The following is a 14,717-nucleotide window of genomic DNA, read 5'->3' on the forward strand; positions in this document are numbered from 1 at the left end:
AAACCCCTCCACCCAGTAATTCCAGTATTTTGTTTATTTCACATGTCATTTACCTCTCAGTGAAGGTAAAGTGCACTGTGGGGAGGGGGAAGGTAAACTGAGAGAAATGGGATATGGCAGATATATGAAAATAAAGTGAAATGCTAATTTTTAACAAGTGAATGGAAGTAAGGGAGCACATCCAGTTTCATAAGTTTTTTTTGTAATCTGTCTTGACACTCACTACCAACCTCCATTGTATGAGTGACATTACATTTCATATAGTAGATATCCTTCAGTTTCTCAGTTATGCTGCCAGTATCAGTGATAATTAAGGGTAGTTTTATGCCATGGACCCAAGCATACTATGAGTCTTCTCCATACACATTTTGCAGAAGTTTCTACCTCTGACTCATGCTAGATTCAAAGGTAATAGTCTGCTGTGCCATGCAGTTTCCCTTGCATCGGGCTATATTAAAGAATAGGACCAGATAATGCAGTCCATCTGGTCCTTGTTTCTGCACTGCTTCCAATGTCTCTCTCTGGGCAGTCTGTTCGAAACATTCACTACCCCCCTCATATTAGTTCTGTCTAGACCATTCTAACCATTTCCCCTGGCTCTGGAATTTGTAATGTTCAAAAATATATTGTTGAGATCAAATTTCTGCTCCCTTAAGAACATTGAATAATCTCTCCCCTGGGCTTTCTTTCTTTTCGGTAAACAATGTCAGGCTGTTCATTCTGTGTCTCCTTGTCGCTGATATGTTTTTAGCCAGATGTCAGTTTGGGTGCCCTTTCCTCCATTCAGTGCCTGGATAGCCTTGCTATAATATGACTAGAATTATACACCGTACTCCAGATGTAATTGTACCAATATGTTGTGCAGACTTCCGATTTGTGCTCTTTTCTGCTGGTGAAGCATTATAAGATTCAGTTCATTTTCTTTTCCCTTTTACAAGTTACTGTTCATTTTCGTGAGCTAAATGTTAACATCCCCTGCTAGTGTTTGGAGCAGAGAGCCGTTTAGTTTATATTTCCATTGTTAGCTTCTATTGTCTCTCAACATTGTCGTTGTGCACATTAAATTCCATTTGCTACCTGAGCCCAAACTATCCAAATGCATTTGAGTTTGCAGTAAAACTGGAGGAAAATAGTAAATGCTGAAAATGAAAGGGCTGGGATCATCACTTTTGAGTGCAATCCTTTGGTTTAGCCAGGCCCTGGCCAGATTGATCAATTTCTGTTGACAATTACTATTTTCTTTTTCTGGATTAGCTAATTCTTCCTCTACCATGCCTTCTAGGCATATGGATTAATGAGGGGGGCACAGTAGGACAGTGGTTAGCATAGCTGCTTCACCGCTCCAGGTTCGATTCCCGGCTTGGGTCACTTCCTGTGCGGAGTCTGTGCATTCTCCCCGTGTCTGCGTGGGTTTCCTTCGGGTGCTCCAGTTTCCTTCCACAGTCCAAAGATGTGCAGGTTAGGTGGATTGGCCATGCTAAATTGCCTTTAGTGTCCAGAAAGGTTAGGCGGAGTTGCGGGGATGGAGTGAAGGTATGGGCTCGGGTGGGGTGCTCTTTCAGAGGACTGGTGCAGACTCGATGGGCTGAATGGCCTCCTTCTGCGCTGTAAATTCTATGATAATTGCACAGGTGGGATGGTGTCAACTACCTAGCTAAAATCAAAATATTTCATTCCTTAAATTTGTGATCGAGCAAATTTCTCAACATGCTATTTAAAACAAAATAAATGGAGTATCCAAATTTTTTTTCCAATTAAGGGGCAATTTAATGTGGCCAATCCAACTAACCTACACATCTTTGGGTTGTCGGGTGGAACCCCTGCAGACACTGGGAGAATGTGCAAACTTCACACAGACAATGACCCAGGGCCGGGATCGATCCAGGATCCTCAGTGCTGTAAGAAGTAGTGCTAACCACTGTGCTGCCCATTCTCGAATCATGAACAGTTTAATCAGAGAATACAAATACACTATTCTAAGTTGGTAATGGACTTGTCTTAAGTTAATCTGGTTAAAGTAGACACTACGATAGTGTAGATGTGCAATGCGCATCTTCTGGATGAATTGTAACTCAAGTGCTGAGACCTATTTGAGCATATGTAAGACTATTTGAAGCTGTCCTGGCTATTATTCATTCCTCATCCACCCCTACTCCAGTAAAAGATGTTTCTTACATTACAGCAATCCCTACACTTAGAAGTACTTTGTTAACTGTAAAGGGCTTTGGGACAAAAGTTCATGTGAAACACAAGTTCACGTTGGTATATACAATAGTGTGACAAAGAAAATCAAAATTCACATTTAGAACATAGAACATACAGTGCAGAAGGAGGCCATTCAGCCCATCGAGTCTGTACCGACCCACTTAAACCCTCACTTCCATCCTATCCCCATAACCCAGTAACCCCGCCTCACCTTTTTGGTCACTAAGGGCAATTTATCATGGCCAATCCACCTAACCTGCACGTCTTTGTACTGTGGGAGGAAACCGGAGCACCCGGAGGCAACCCACGCAGACACGGGGAGAACTTGCAGACTGCTCACAGGCAGTGACCCAGTGGGGAATCAAACCTGAGACCCTGGCGCTGAGAAGCCACAGTGCTAGCTATCCACTTGTGCTACCGTGCTGCCCACATTTGTTGAAACAAACAGGCAAAAGCTTTTTTTAGAAAAATTTTATTCAAGACATTTACACAAATCAGAGCCGAACATTTCAATCAAGAATCAACAACCACGCCCCATCTGCCCCCCTGTTGACCCCATCAAAACGAACTTGACCTTCTCCAGCCTCAGAAATTCTACCAGGTCGCTCACCCACACTCCCGCTTTTGGCAGCTCCAAGTCCCGCCAGCCTAGTAAAATCCGTCTCTGGGAGGCAAAGGCCAAAACATTGGGTGCTCTCGCCCCTAGATTCCTGGGTCTTCCTACACCCCAAATATCACCCCCTCTGGACACTGAACCACCTCCACACCCAGCACCTCCGACATGCCCAGAACATGTGAACGTGATTCAGCCTCTCCCGCCCTGTGCACTGCCCACACCTATCCTCTACCCCTTCAAAGAACATACTACTCCACGCCACCGTCCTGTGAGCCCTATGTGCCACTTTAAACTGGATATGTCTTAACCGCTCACATGACAAGGATGCGTTCACCCCCACAAGGCCTCATCCGCATCTCGGTTCCTATCTCCCCTCCCAGCTCCTCCTCCCATTCCCTCTTAATATCCCCCACCAAGGTTCCTTTCCACTCCATTAACTCCTTGTAGATGTCCGACAGTTTCCCCTCCCCTATTTTGTCCTTCAACTGCACCATTTCCTTCAATGCCAGGGGCAGCAGCCCAGGAAAGGACCGCACCACTCCTTACGAAGTCCAGAACCCGCAGGTACCTAAAGCCATTTCCGCTGGGCAACTCGTATACTAGCTCCAGCTCCATGAATTTTTCCCCTACAAACAAGTTGCAAAAGCACTCGATCCCATCCTGCCACCACCGCCTAAGCCTCGCATCCAGCGCCGCCGGTGCAAATGTATGGTTATTACAGATCAGCGCCCACACCGAGGCACCCTCCTTCCCAAATGCTGCCTCCACTGCTCCCACACCCCCTTTGGGCCAACCACCGCTGGGCTGGTGGAGTGCTTGGTCAGTAAAAACGGTAAAGGCGCCAGCAACAAAGCTCTCAAACATGCACCCCTGCATGATGCAGCCTCTACTTGCTCCCTCACGAACAGCCTGTTTCTTTACCATTGCAATGTTCGCCTCCTGATATTAGTTCATGTTCATCAACGCCAGTCCCCTTGCCCCTGCTCACCACACCCAGGGCGTCTTCCCCGCCCACACAAACCCGGAGATCAGCCCATTGACGTTCCCAAAACAAAAATTCGGAGGTTCTCAAAAGCAAACCGAAACCTCCGCAGCACTGTCATTTTCACTGTCTGTACCTGCCCTGCCAGCGACAGCACATTCCACCTCTTAAAGTCCCCCTTTATCTGCTCCAGCAGCTGTGCCAAGTTCAATTTATGTAACTGCAACAAACTCTGCGTCACCTGGATTCCCAAATACCTGAGCCTCCTGTAAAACAACCCATTCACTCCCTCCATGTCCATCACCACCGTACCCTTCTCTAACTTTACTGATTCACCCATTGCCTCCTGCTTCCTCAACTGATGGGCCAACATCCTACTTGCCTTTTCCCCATACTCGTACACTGGCCCTCCGCAACTGACCTACTGCCTTCTCTGTAGAAAGTAGCCCAAAGTCCATCTGGAGCATCTGCCTCTCCTTTGACCCTCCTGCCTCTGGCGCCTCTGAATATCTCCTGTCCACCCTCAAAATCGCATCCACCAGCTTTGCCCTCTCCTCCTGCTCCATTTTATCCCTATGTGCCCAAATTGATATCCCCCCCCCCCCCCCCCCCCCCCTTTACAGCCTTTAGTTTCTCCCACAGCGTGGTGGATGTGACCTCCCCCATGTCATTTAGCTCCACGTAGCCCCAAATGGCACCCCTCACCCGCTCACACACTACCTCATCCACCAGCAAGCCCACATCCAGCCTTCACAACGGGTGCAAAAAAAATCAATCCGGGAGTACACTTGGTGCACGTCATGGGAGAAGTATGAAAACTCCTTCACCCTTGGCCTCCCAAACCTCCACACGTCTGCTCTTCCCTTCCCCCCCCCCCCCCCCCCCCCCCCCCCCACACACACACACACACACACACACACCATGCACTCCATAAACCCCTCAGCTCCTGGACCTCAAAATCCATGTCATCCCAATTCGGGGCATAAATGTTCACCAGAGCCACGGGCATCATCTCCAACCTCCCACTAACCATCACATATCTCTTCGATCTCCTCTTCTTCCCCCCCCCCCCCCCTTATTAACCAACACCGCCGCCACCTCGTCTTCATATCCAGTCCCGAATGGAACACCTGCCCCACCCAACTCTGCCTCATCTGGTCCATCAGCTTCAGGTGCATCTCCTGCAAAAAAAACACGTCTGCCTTAAGACTCAAATGGATGAAGACGTGCAAAAGTTCAACGGTCCATTCAACACCCTCACATTCCACATAACCAGCCTGGACGGGAGGCTCTTCGCCGTCTTCCCCTGCCAATCAGCTGTCTCCTTTTTTTGAACCAGCCTGTGTCACGTGACCCTCCAGGTCCACTGCCATTGATCCCTTCCCAACGGCGTCACACCAACCAGACCATGTCAGCAACCCCTCACTTCACTCCTGTTAACTAGCCCGCCCAGCTAGCATGGTGGCACCTGCCCAAGGCCCCTCCACCCCCGGCCATCCCAACCATCGACCCCTGAATACACTGTTGCATTCAGTTTTAGGAATCATTCTAGGTTAATTCAATTGTTTTCCATTCCCGCTCTTATAAATATCAAACTTTTGTCAATAAACAAACTTCACAGTGCAACAAGCTATACTATGAGAGAATATCTTAACTGTCCAGTAGCCAAACGGCACTCTCTCCATCACCGCTCTCCTGTAAGAACCTTCCCCAGAAAAACCCACTACCAAACACTTATTAAAAAATACACACCGCCTCAAGTTCAACGTCCCCAAACACCTCCCAGTGCATTGTCCCTCATAAATTTCATTGCCGCCTCTGACTTGTCGAAATGAAAACTAATTTCTGGAAAGTCACCCACAGGCGGGCCAGGTACTATACCCCAAACTTTACCTCTTTCAACGAGGGAAGCCTTAATCCGACTAAACCTGGCACTCCTTTGCCAGCTCCGCACCCAGGTCCTGGTACAGCCACAGCTCACTCCCTTCCCAGGTACATTTCTTGGTACATTTATTCAGCATCCTTGCCACATAAGCAGTGGCCTCTGCACCTTCAGGCATCCCGTCCATCCTTAAATTTTGCTTCCTGGAGCGATACTCCAGATCTTCCACCCTATCCCTCAGCCTCTTCTGGCTCTCCCGCATCACTCCCAACGTGGCCAACTACACTACGTTCTTCCCCCACTGCCACCTCCACTTTCTGGATATCCTGGCCCTGGGACTCCAGTCTCTGCTCAACTTGCTTGATCCCAGATCTCAGTAGATCCACCCCTTTGGCCATGTCTTCCTGGGCCTCTTTCCTCTGTTGCAGGCGCTTATTGCTCAGAAACTCTTATCAACTACTCCATCGACCACTGGGTGGGCAGAGCACACCCCCCCCCCCCCCCCCCCCCCCCCCCCCCCAAATCCTCCTCCATCTTTTACTGTGGCGGACGACGAAGAGTCTCCTCCCGTTGCTCGCTCTTTCTTGCACCACTCCTTGTCCGTAGATCTATCCACCAACCACACCAGAGGAGTATTACCTTCCACAGGCACTCCTCAAATACTATGCCCGAAAAGACCAAAACATTCTGCCTTGAGCGGGAGCCACAAAATGTGTGACCACTCATTCCATGGCAGAAGTCAACAGGCCTTATTAGTTTATGATAATAGGGGGAAAGAGCCTGAGAGGAGAGCGTTGGATTTTCCATTTTTTTTTCCAAACAAATGCCCATAGATTGTCAATTGCAATTGAAAATGTTGATTTATGCAACAGAAACATTTGTGATGTTATTTGTGACGTTCAAGACACCATGCAAAAAATATGAAATGAGCTGAACTGTAATTATATCCCATTGTAATAATCTCAATTGAAATGTTTTAAAAGAATGACCAAGCACTCTGCTTCAGAAGAGAAATAAATAGGAAAAGTTGAAAATTTGCTTTTACTTCTAGCCAATCCACGATAACGGTTGTTGCACTCTTGAACACCAGCCATGACAATTGTTGCTGCGGTTTTGCTAATTGTATATCTTTCCAATTCTTTGTGATACATCCATATATTTTTTCAGGGTTTTGACTACACTCTGATTACATCGTTTTCCTGTCAAATGTTTCTCCTGTCTTCTAATTTTAATTCTATTGAAGTTCATTTTTTTTTGTCAGTGACCATCTTTGAAAGCTAGAGTGTAATAGAATCATTGCAGAATATTGTTTTGATGTGCACAATGTTATAACTATCATATATACTCTATTAAATGATAATGTCCTTTACTCTGGCATTCATAGTGTCAGTTTTAAACTTCCATGAACTAATGTCTCTCTAGTATTACATAGATACATAGAATTTACAGTGCAGAAGGAGGCCATTTGGCCCATCGAGTCTGCACCGGCTCCTGGAAAGAGCACCCTACCCAAGGTTACCACCTCCACCCTATCCCCATAACCCAGTAACCCCACCCAACACTAAGGGCAATTTAGGACACTACGGGCAATTTAGCATGGCCAATCCACCTAACCTGCACATCTTTGGACTGTGGGAGGAAATCGGAGCACCCGGAGGAAACCCACGCACACACGGGGAGGATGTGCAGACTCCGCACAGACAGTGACCCAAGCTGGGAATCGAACCTGGGACCCTGGAGCTGTAAAGCGATTGCGCTATCCACAATGCTACCGTGCTGCCCACTTTTTTTTCCCCCCGTCACAAACAAGCACCGACTTCACCTCCTGAGCATCACCTACCTTCTCCCTTACTCTACGCGCCTGCTGCTCAAACCCTCATTCCTACCTTTAGCTGCCATAGCTCAGTGGCCTAGACAGCTGGTTTGTGATGCAGAACAAGGCCAGCAGCGCAGGTTCAATTCCCATACCAGCTGAGAATTCTGAATTCTCTCTCTGCACCTGAAGAATTTTTTTACATAGAATTTACACAGTGCAGAAGGAGGCCATTTGGCCCATAATTGAAAAAGTATTGAAAAAGTACTTCACAAATGAAAGCTTTTCCATTTTTTATTTTTCTCTTTTATTTCATGTACCTAACAAATATATAATACATATTTCAAACTTGCTGATTGAAATGTCAGTATTTCAGATGTTTAACATGTTTTACAGGCTCAAGCTTCATATCTGGCACATTCTGGAACTCCTGCAATTTTGGCTGAAACTGCAACCTCGCCACTGTCAGATGATGGTAAGTTACTGTCTTTGTGGGAGATGGTCGGCAAGAGAGTTTGTAATGTGGTATTGGACAGAAACACTGGATCACCTGATGTATTATAAGAACAAGTGCATTATGCCAAATCATGTGACTCTATGTTCTTTAAGGCCACAAAATCTAAATGCTGTTAATCAAATGATTGTCAACTCTGTTTCATTTACAAAAAATTAATTTAGGGAATGTGTATGTCACTGGCTAGGCCAGCATTTATTGCCCATTTGTAATTGCCCTCGAGAAGGTGGTGGTGAGCTGCCTTCTTGAACTGGTGCAGCCAATGTAGTGTAGACACACCTACAGTGCTATTAGGGAGGGAGTTCCAGGAATTGGACCCAATGACAGGGAAGAAATGGTGATATATTTCCAAGTCAGGATGGTGAGTTGCTTGGAGGGGAACTTCCAGGTCGTGGTGTTCTCATGTGTCTGCCATTCTTGTCCTTCAAGATGGTAGTGGTTGTAGGTCAATGATAGAAACTGTTGCCACTGTACGTGGTGCTTGAGGGAGTGAATATTTGTGGATGGGGTGCTAATCAAATGGGCTGCTTTGTTCTGGATGGTGTCAAACTGCTCAAGTGTTGTTGCAACTGCACTCACCCAGGCAAGTGGAGTGTATTCTTGTGTCTTGGAGGTTGTGGACAGGCTTCGGGGAGTCAGGAGGTGTTATTTTCTGCAGGATTCCTAACCTCTGACCTGCTCTTGTGGCCACAGTATTTATATGGCTAGTCCAGTTCAGTTTCTGGTCAATGATCAACTCAGGATGTCAAAAGTGGGGATACAGCGATGGTAATGTCATTGAATGTTAAGGGGTAAAGGTTAATTTCCTTGTTGGAGGTGGACATTGCCTGGCACTTGTGTGGCGCGAATGTTACTCGTCAGCACAAGTCTGGATATTTTCCTGTTCTTGTTGCATTTGGAAATGATTGCTTTAGTATCTGAGGAGTAGCAAATAGTGCTGAACATTGTGCAATCATAGCGAACATCCTCATTTTGGAAGGGAGATCTTTGATGAAGCAGCTGAAATGGATGGGCTTGGGACACCACCCTGAGGAACTACTGCACTGATGTCCAGGAACTGAGATGTTTGACCTCCAACCACCACAACCATCTTCCTTTCTGCAAGGTATGACTCCACCAGTGGAGAGTTTCCCCCCTGATTCCCATTAACTCCTGTTTTGCTAGGGCTCCTTGATGCCACACACGGTCAACTTGATATCAAGTTCTTTTGTCTGTGCTTAAACCAAGGCTTTATTAAGGTAAGGAGCTGAGTGACCCTGGCAGAATCCAAATTAAATGTCAGTGAGCAAGCTATTGCTAACCAATTGTCACTTGGTAATACTGTTGATGCCCCCTTTTGTCTTTGACAATCGAGAGTGGACTGGTTGGTAATCGGTCAGATTGGATTTTTCCTACCTTTTGTGTAAAGGATATACTTGGGCAAATTTCCACATTACTGACTAATGTCAGTGTTGTAGCTGTAATTGGCACAGCTTGGCTAGAGGAGCACAAGTCTTCGGTGCTATTGACGGAATATTGTCAGGGCTTGTAGCCATTGCAATATCCAGTGTCTTCAACTATTTCTCTATTTCTTGTGGAGTTATTCAAATTGGCAGCAAACTGGCATCTGTGATGCTGGGGACTTCAGGAGGGGGCCAAGATGGATTGTCCACTTGGCACTTTTGGTTGAAGATTGTTGCAAATGCTTTAGCCTTATTTTTAGCACTGATGTGCTGGGTTCCCCCATCACTGAATTGGATATTTGCAGAGCCACTGCCTCCAAAAGCTTCAATTGCCCACCAGAATTCACAACTGCATGTCGCAGGACTGCAGAGCTGAGGTCTAATCCATTGGTTGTGGAATATCTTGGCTCTATCAATTGAGGTCAAGTATGTTTTTCACTCTTGTTGGTTCCCTCATCACCTGCCAAGGATCAATTTTAGCAGCTATGTCTTTTGGAGCTCAATCAGTAATGGTGCTGCTGAACCACTTTTGGTGATGGACAATGAGTCCCCCACCCAGAGTACATTTTGTGCCCTTGCCACCGAGTGCTTCTTCCCAAGTTGTGTTTAACATGGAGGAGTATTGATTCATCAGTGGAGGAACGGACTGTATGTGGTAATCCCTCCCGACTATATAACACGGGGTATCCATCTGGCGTTCCAGATGGATTTTTATGACCATCAACAATGGTTTGATGGTCATCATCAGATTTTTAATTCCAGATTTCTTTTATTGAATTCCAATCTGGAACTCTAGTCCCAGAGCATTACCCAGGTCACTTGATTACTCGTCCAGTGACAATACCACTAAGCCACTGGCTCATTGATCATACTGTAGTCCGAACCCTAGCTCAAGTATGATAGGTGGCACAGTTAAGAGGCTGCAGGAATACTGTTTTATTTTGCTTCTGAAGGGGATTCAATGTGCATTTCAAATGATGTGCCCCTTGCCTTTTTATCTTTGCGTGATGATGAACAGGATTGGTATGACTAAGACGCACCAATTTCCTGCTTGTGGCATAGATAATCTATTTAGGACCGAGAGTTTTCTACTTGATGACCTGAGGCTGTATTCACTTAATTAGAACTTGTGTCCTTGGAGATAATTGAACCATGGCAACAGACTAACACATTTGTACCTAATGGCATATTTAACTTTAAAGCAGTGTCAGTGTACTTCCAAGGCATATGTGATGCACCACTTGTGGAGTGGACATAGCTCGTGGCAATAGACGATTCACTGTTTTAACACTTCTGTATTTTATACTGATTTATTCTTTGCAGACTCTATTTCCATGATTTGCACAAGAGTTGAGACTGAGGAGAATGTATTATGCCGGTAATTTTGGTGTTTTGAGTATGAAAGTAAAGTTTTAAATGAATATTCATGAGAAATAGAATAAATGATAGAGAAATTAAAGATATTGAAATTAACTGAAAATCGTTTTTAAGTTGGAGGTTTTATTTACTTGATAGGAATACCTGGACTGAGAGTTTATATATCCATCAGATATGTCGATGAGATTCTGTTCCTTTTTTGAAGATCACTCGCTAACGAGTGTGGTCGTCCACCTATGAAACTCCATGGCACTGGTCATGGGTTCTGTGGATCGTTGCATGGCTGATGAGCCCAATCCTAGAGCCACATCTCCAACCGCAAACTTGGCAGGTGTTTCTGGGAGGTGGTATTGGTCCTTGGGCTCGAATGCTGGTATTCCTTTCTCGGGCTCCTTTTCCAGATCTCCTTTTGGACATTTATAGATGAGATATACAGATACTGGACCCCTTTCTGGCCTCCCAAAACTGGAAGAACTCCAATTGACTGCGTTCAAAGCTGGTGCCCCGGATAGCAATTTTAATCGACCCCTTTTATTTATTTTAAAAGTAATTTTATTCTCATTTTCCACATTTTTATCAAATATACACCCAACAACAGATAACCAACAATAACAAATACAATAGCAATCCCCTGACCAGCAGCCCCTTTATCCTACAAACCCAAACCTCCCCCCTACATCCCAAATGCAAAACAAGAAAGAAAAAGAGAATCCACGGTCATCCCATGCATGATTATAACCAATAAGCCATATGCTCAAACCACCCGCCCCCACTAATGTTTGATGGCATCCAATTCTTGAAAGTGCATGATAAACAATGCCCATGAATTGTAGAACCCTTCCATCCTACCCCTTAGCTTGAACTTCACCTTCTCGGGCGTTAAAAATTCCTACAGGTCCTCCTGCCAGGCCAACACACAGGGCGCAGAAGCTGACTTCCACCCCAACAGGTCCTACCTTCGGGCAATCAGCGAGGCGAAGGCTAAGACATCTGCCTCCGTACTTGCCTCCAGGTTGGTCCGACACTCCGAATATGGCTGCTGGGGGCCCTGGTTTGAACCTCGCATGCACCACCCCGGAGATGACCGTAAAGACCTCCCTCCAATACCCCTCCAGTTTTGGGCAGGACCAAAACATGTGAACATGGTTTGCGGGGTTCCTCCCACAGCGCTTCCACACGTACTCCACCCCCTCAAAGAGTCGGCTCGTCCTCGGGAGGTGATCCTTGTATACCAGTGTTCTTCAAACTTTTTTTACGGGGACTCATTTTTACCGACCTTCACAACCCACCATTTTCTCTTGCCGTTAATGCGAGAGGTGAGCCTGCTTGTTCCTCACAATCTGACTTGAATTAGGTTCACAGAAAAAGGGCTGTGCGCATATCGTGTGATGGATTCGGCCGGTTCCTTTGTGGCATCTTCATCTTTTGTGAGAAGGGAAAATCCAACCTCGCACATGTAGGTCGTTGTGAAGGGCAAGAGCAACAAAATGCTTGTTTTACTCGGCTCCGGATACTCCTCCAAGATGGTACTCCAAAATGCTGACAGCCTCATTGACTTGTGCCGTGTTTTTAATATGCTGTCACAGCTGAGACGCATAAGCTCAATTTCTTCTTTTGGAGTCAGCTGCAAGTTAAGAACTGATTCTGGGGTCTCAAACTCAAAGGGATTTTTCACCCACCCTCCTCTCTCTCAGAATCTTAAACTTCTCTGGAAAGTAGCGACCAAAATTGTCAATCAAGGCAGCCAGATGCAACTCAATAAGGCTTGCCAATCCATTTACAGTTTCCTTACTATTGCTGTTTTCTGCAATGTGTTGTAGCAGTGTGGGAAACATGTAGTAGTTTTGGCTTCCCACTTGCAATTGCCAAACTTTCAATATCTTTTGGAAAGCTTTGATTTCTTCAGAATGCTGAAAGCAATCATCATCCTTACCTTGCAATTTGAGGTTCAGTTCATTTAGAATTGAAAAGATGCCTGCAAAGTAAGACATTGCTAGCATCCAAGTTTCATTAGCAAACGAATCAGCCAGAGGAGATCATTTCTCGAGGAGTAAAGCGTGGATTTCGTACCTCAGTTCGTAAACTCTGAGTAGCATCCGGCCCTTTGACAGCCAACGTACTTGTGTGGAACAATAAATGTGTGTGCTCAGCCCCCATATCGGAACACAGTGTCAAAAAGTCTGGTATTGAGTGGGCTGCGTTTAATGAAATTCACAACTTTCACTATTCCTTTCAACACCACTTCAAAGATTGGATGGAATTCCTTTCGGTGCCAGTGCCTCACGGTGAATAAAACAATGATTCCAAACAATGTTCTGACCAGCTGCCTCCTTAATCCTTACTATAACTCCGCTGTTTTTCCCAATCACTTGTGATTCCTCTGCAACCCCAGTCAAGCCTGCACTTTCCAACCACAAGACTATTCAAAACATCAAAAATTTCTGCACCAGTCGTGTGGGTTGCAAAAGTCAGGTAGCACAGCAAATCTTCAACAAATTCCTTGTGCCAAACATACCTAGAGTATATTAGCAAGGTTGCACAATCTGAAATGCCTGTACTTTCATCCAGTTGTATTGAGAACACCTGCGCTGATTTTAAATGAGAAATAAGCTGGGCTTCTAAATTCTCAGCAATATCAGAAATTCGGCGAGCCACTGTGCTATCACTAAGAAGGATGCATTTCACTTTTTCAACGAACCTCTCATCTATGACCATACAAACTATATCTAATGCTGCAGGGAGAATTAATTTCTCTGCTATAGTGTGGGGCATTTTCTCTTTAGCTACACAGTAAGCTACCATGTAAGAGGCTAATTGTACTTTGTCGTTCAATGTAACATTTCTGCTGAGGACTTCAGCCGACGATTTAAGTTCTCGTTGCATCCTTTGAAAAAAATCAAGAGGTTTGTCCTCGAACTCGCCATGCTTAGTCTTCAAATGCCTTTGAAGTTTTGAGGGTTTTAAACTTTCCTTTGCTAGTATTTCCCTGCATATAACAGACATGGGCCTTGCATCTGTTTTGCATTGGCACAATTAATAAATCCATACCTTAAAAAATAGTCTTTATACTGCTTTGTACCTGATTTCAGTTTCTTCTTAATCGGCTGTTCGCCAGAGGCCCTGGAGCTCACACCAACACTGCTTTGTCCTGCTGTGGATTCTCCTGAACAGCTCACACCAGCACTGCTTTGTCCTGGTGTGGATTGTCCTGGTGTGGACCCTCCTGAACAGCACACACCAACACTGCTTTGTCCTGCTGTGGATTCTCCTGAGCCACTCTCTTCAGGTTTAGTTGTGAGATCCTGACCTGTTTGTGTCTCTGGTCCTCTCTTCCTTATAACAAAATGATCCATTTAAATATTTACAGTCCTGTTGCTTGTTTGCTGCTAACAAAATGGAGGAATCTCAATCGCGCCCAAAGCACATGACGTCTATGTTCAGGGGGCGTCACCTGTCCTCTGCCTCCCTTTAGGCAGGAAGATTAGATAGATTAAGTAAAAAAATCTTGTCTCTGCAGCAGCCAGCTTTTAATAACGCCGGCTGCAAGCGGCCTTCAAAATAGCCACCAACATATTTTTAAAAATCGGCTGTGTTGCATATGCGCGCCCGATCATTGGTGCGCATGCGCAAAACTATATAGTTTTGCGCATGCACACCGATCATCGATGCGCAATGCAGCCGTTTAAAAAAAAAAAACAAATATATGTTCGCGGCCGTTTTGAAGGCCGCTTGCACCCGGCGTTATTAAACGCCGGCTGATTCGCGCGATCGGGAGCGCCTTGAAGGACTGCTCCGCGACTCTCCCGACACATGCATGCGACCCACCCGCGGGTCGCACCCCTGAGTTTGAAGAACACTGTTGTATACCACCTTACTGTATCAGCCC

General features: G+C 45.7%; 1 protein-coding gene across 1 annotated transcript in view; it reads left to right on the forward strand.

The window, feature by feature from the left end:
* The window catches only part of LOC119972546 (syntenin-1-like), a 53,409-nt gene that overhangs the window by 19,934 nt on the left and 18,758 nt on the right, over positions 1-14,717 (forward strand). Inside the window, exon 3 of the mRNA XM_038809418.1 lies at positions 7,895-7,973. Coding sequence (XP_038665346.1) covers positions 7,895-7,973 — 79 coding nt within the window. The remainder of the gene's footprint in view (positions 1-7,894; positions 7,974-14,717) is intronic.

The sequence above is a fragment of the Scyliorhinus canicula genome, chromosome 10 (assembly GCF_902713615.1).
Source record: "Scyliorhinus canicula chromosome 10, sScyCan1.1, whole genome shotgun sequence".
Taxonomy (NCBI): Eukaryota; Metazoa; Chordata; class Chondrichthyes; order Carcharhiniformes; family Scyliorhinidae; genus Scyliorhinus; species Scyliorhinus canicula.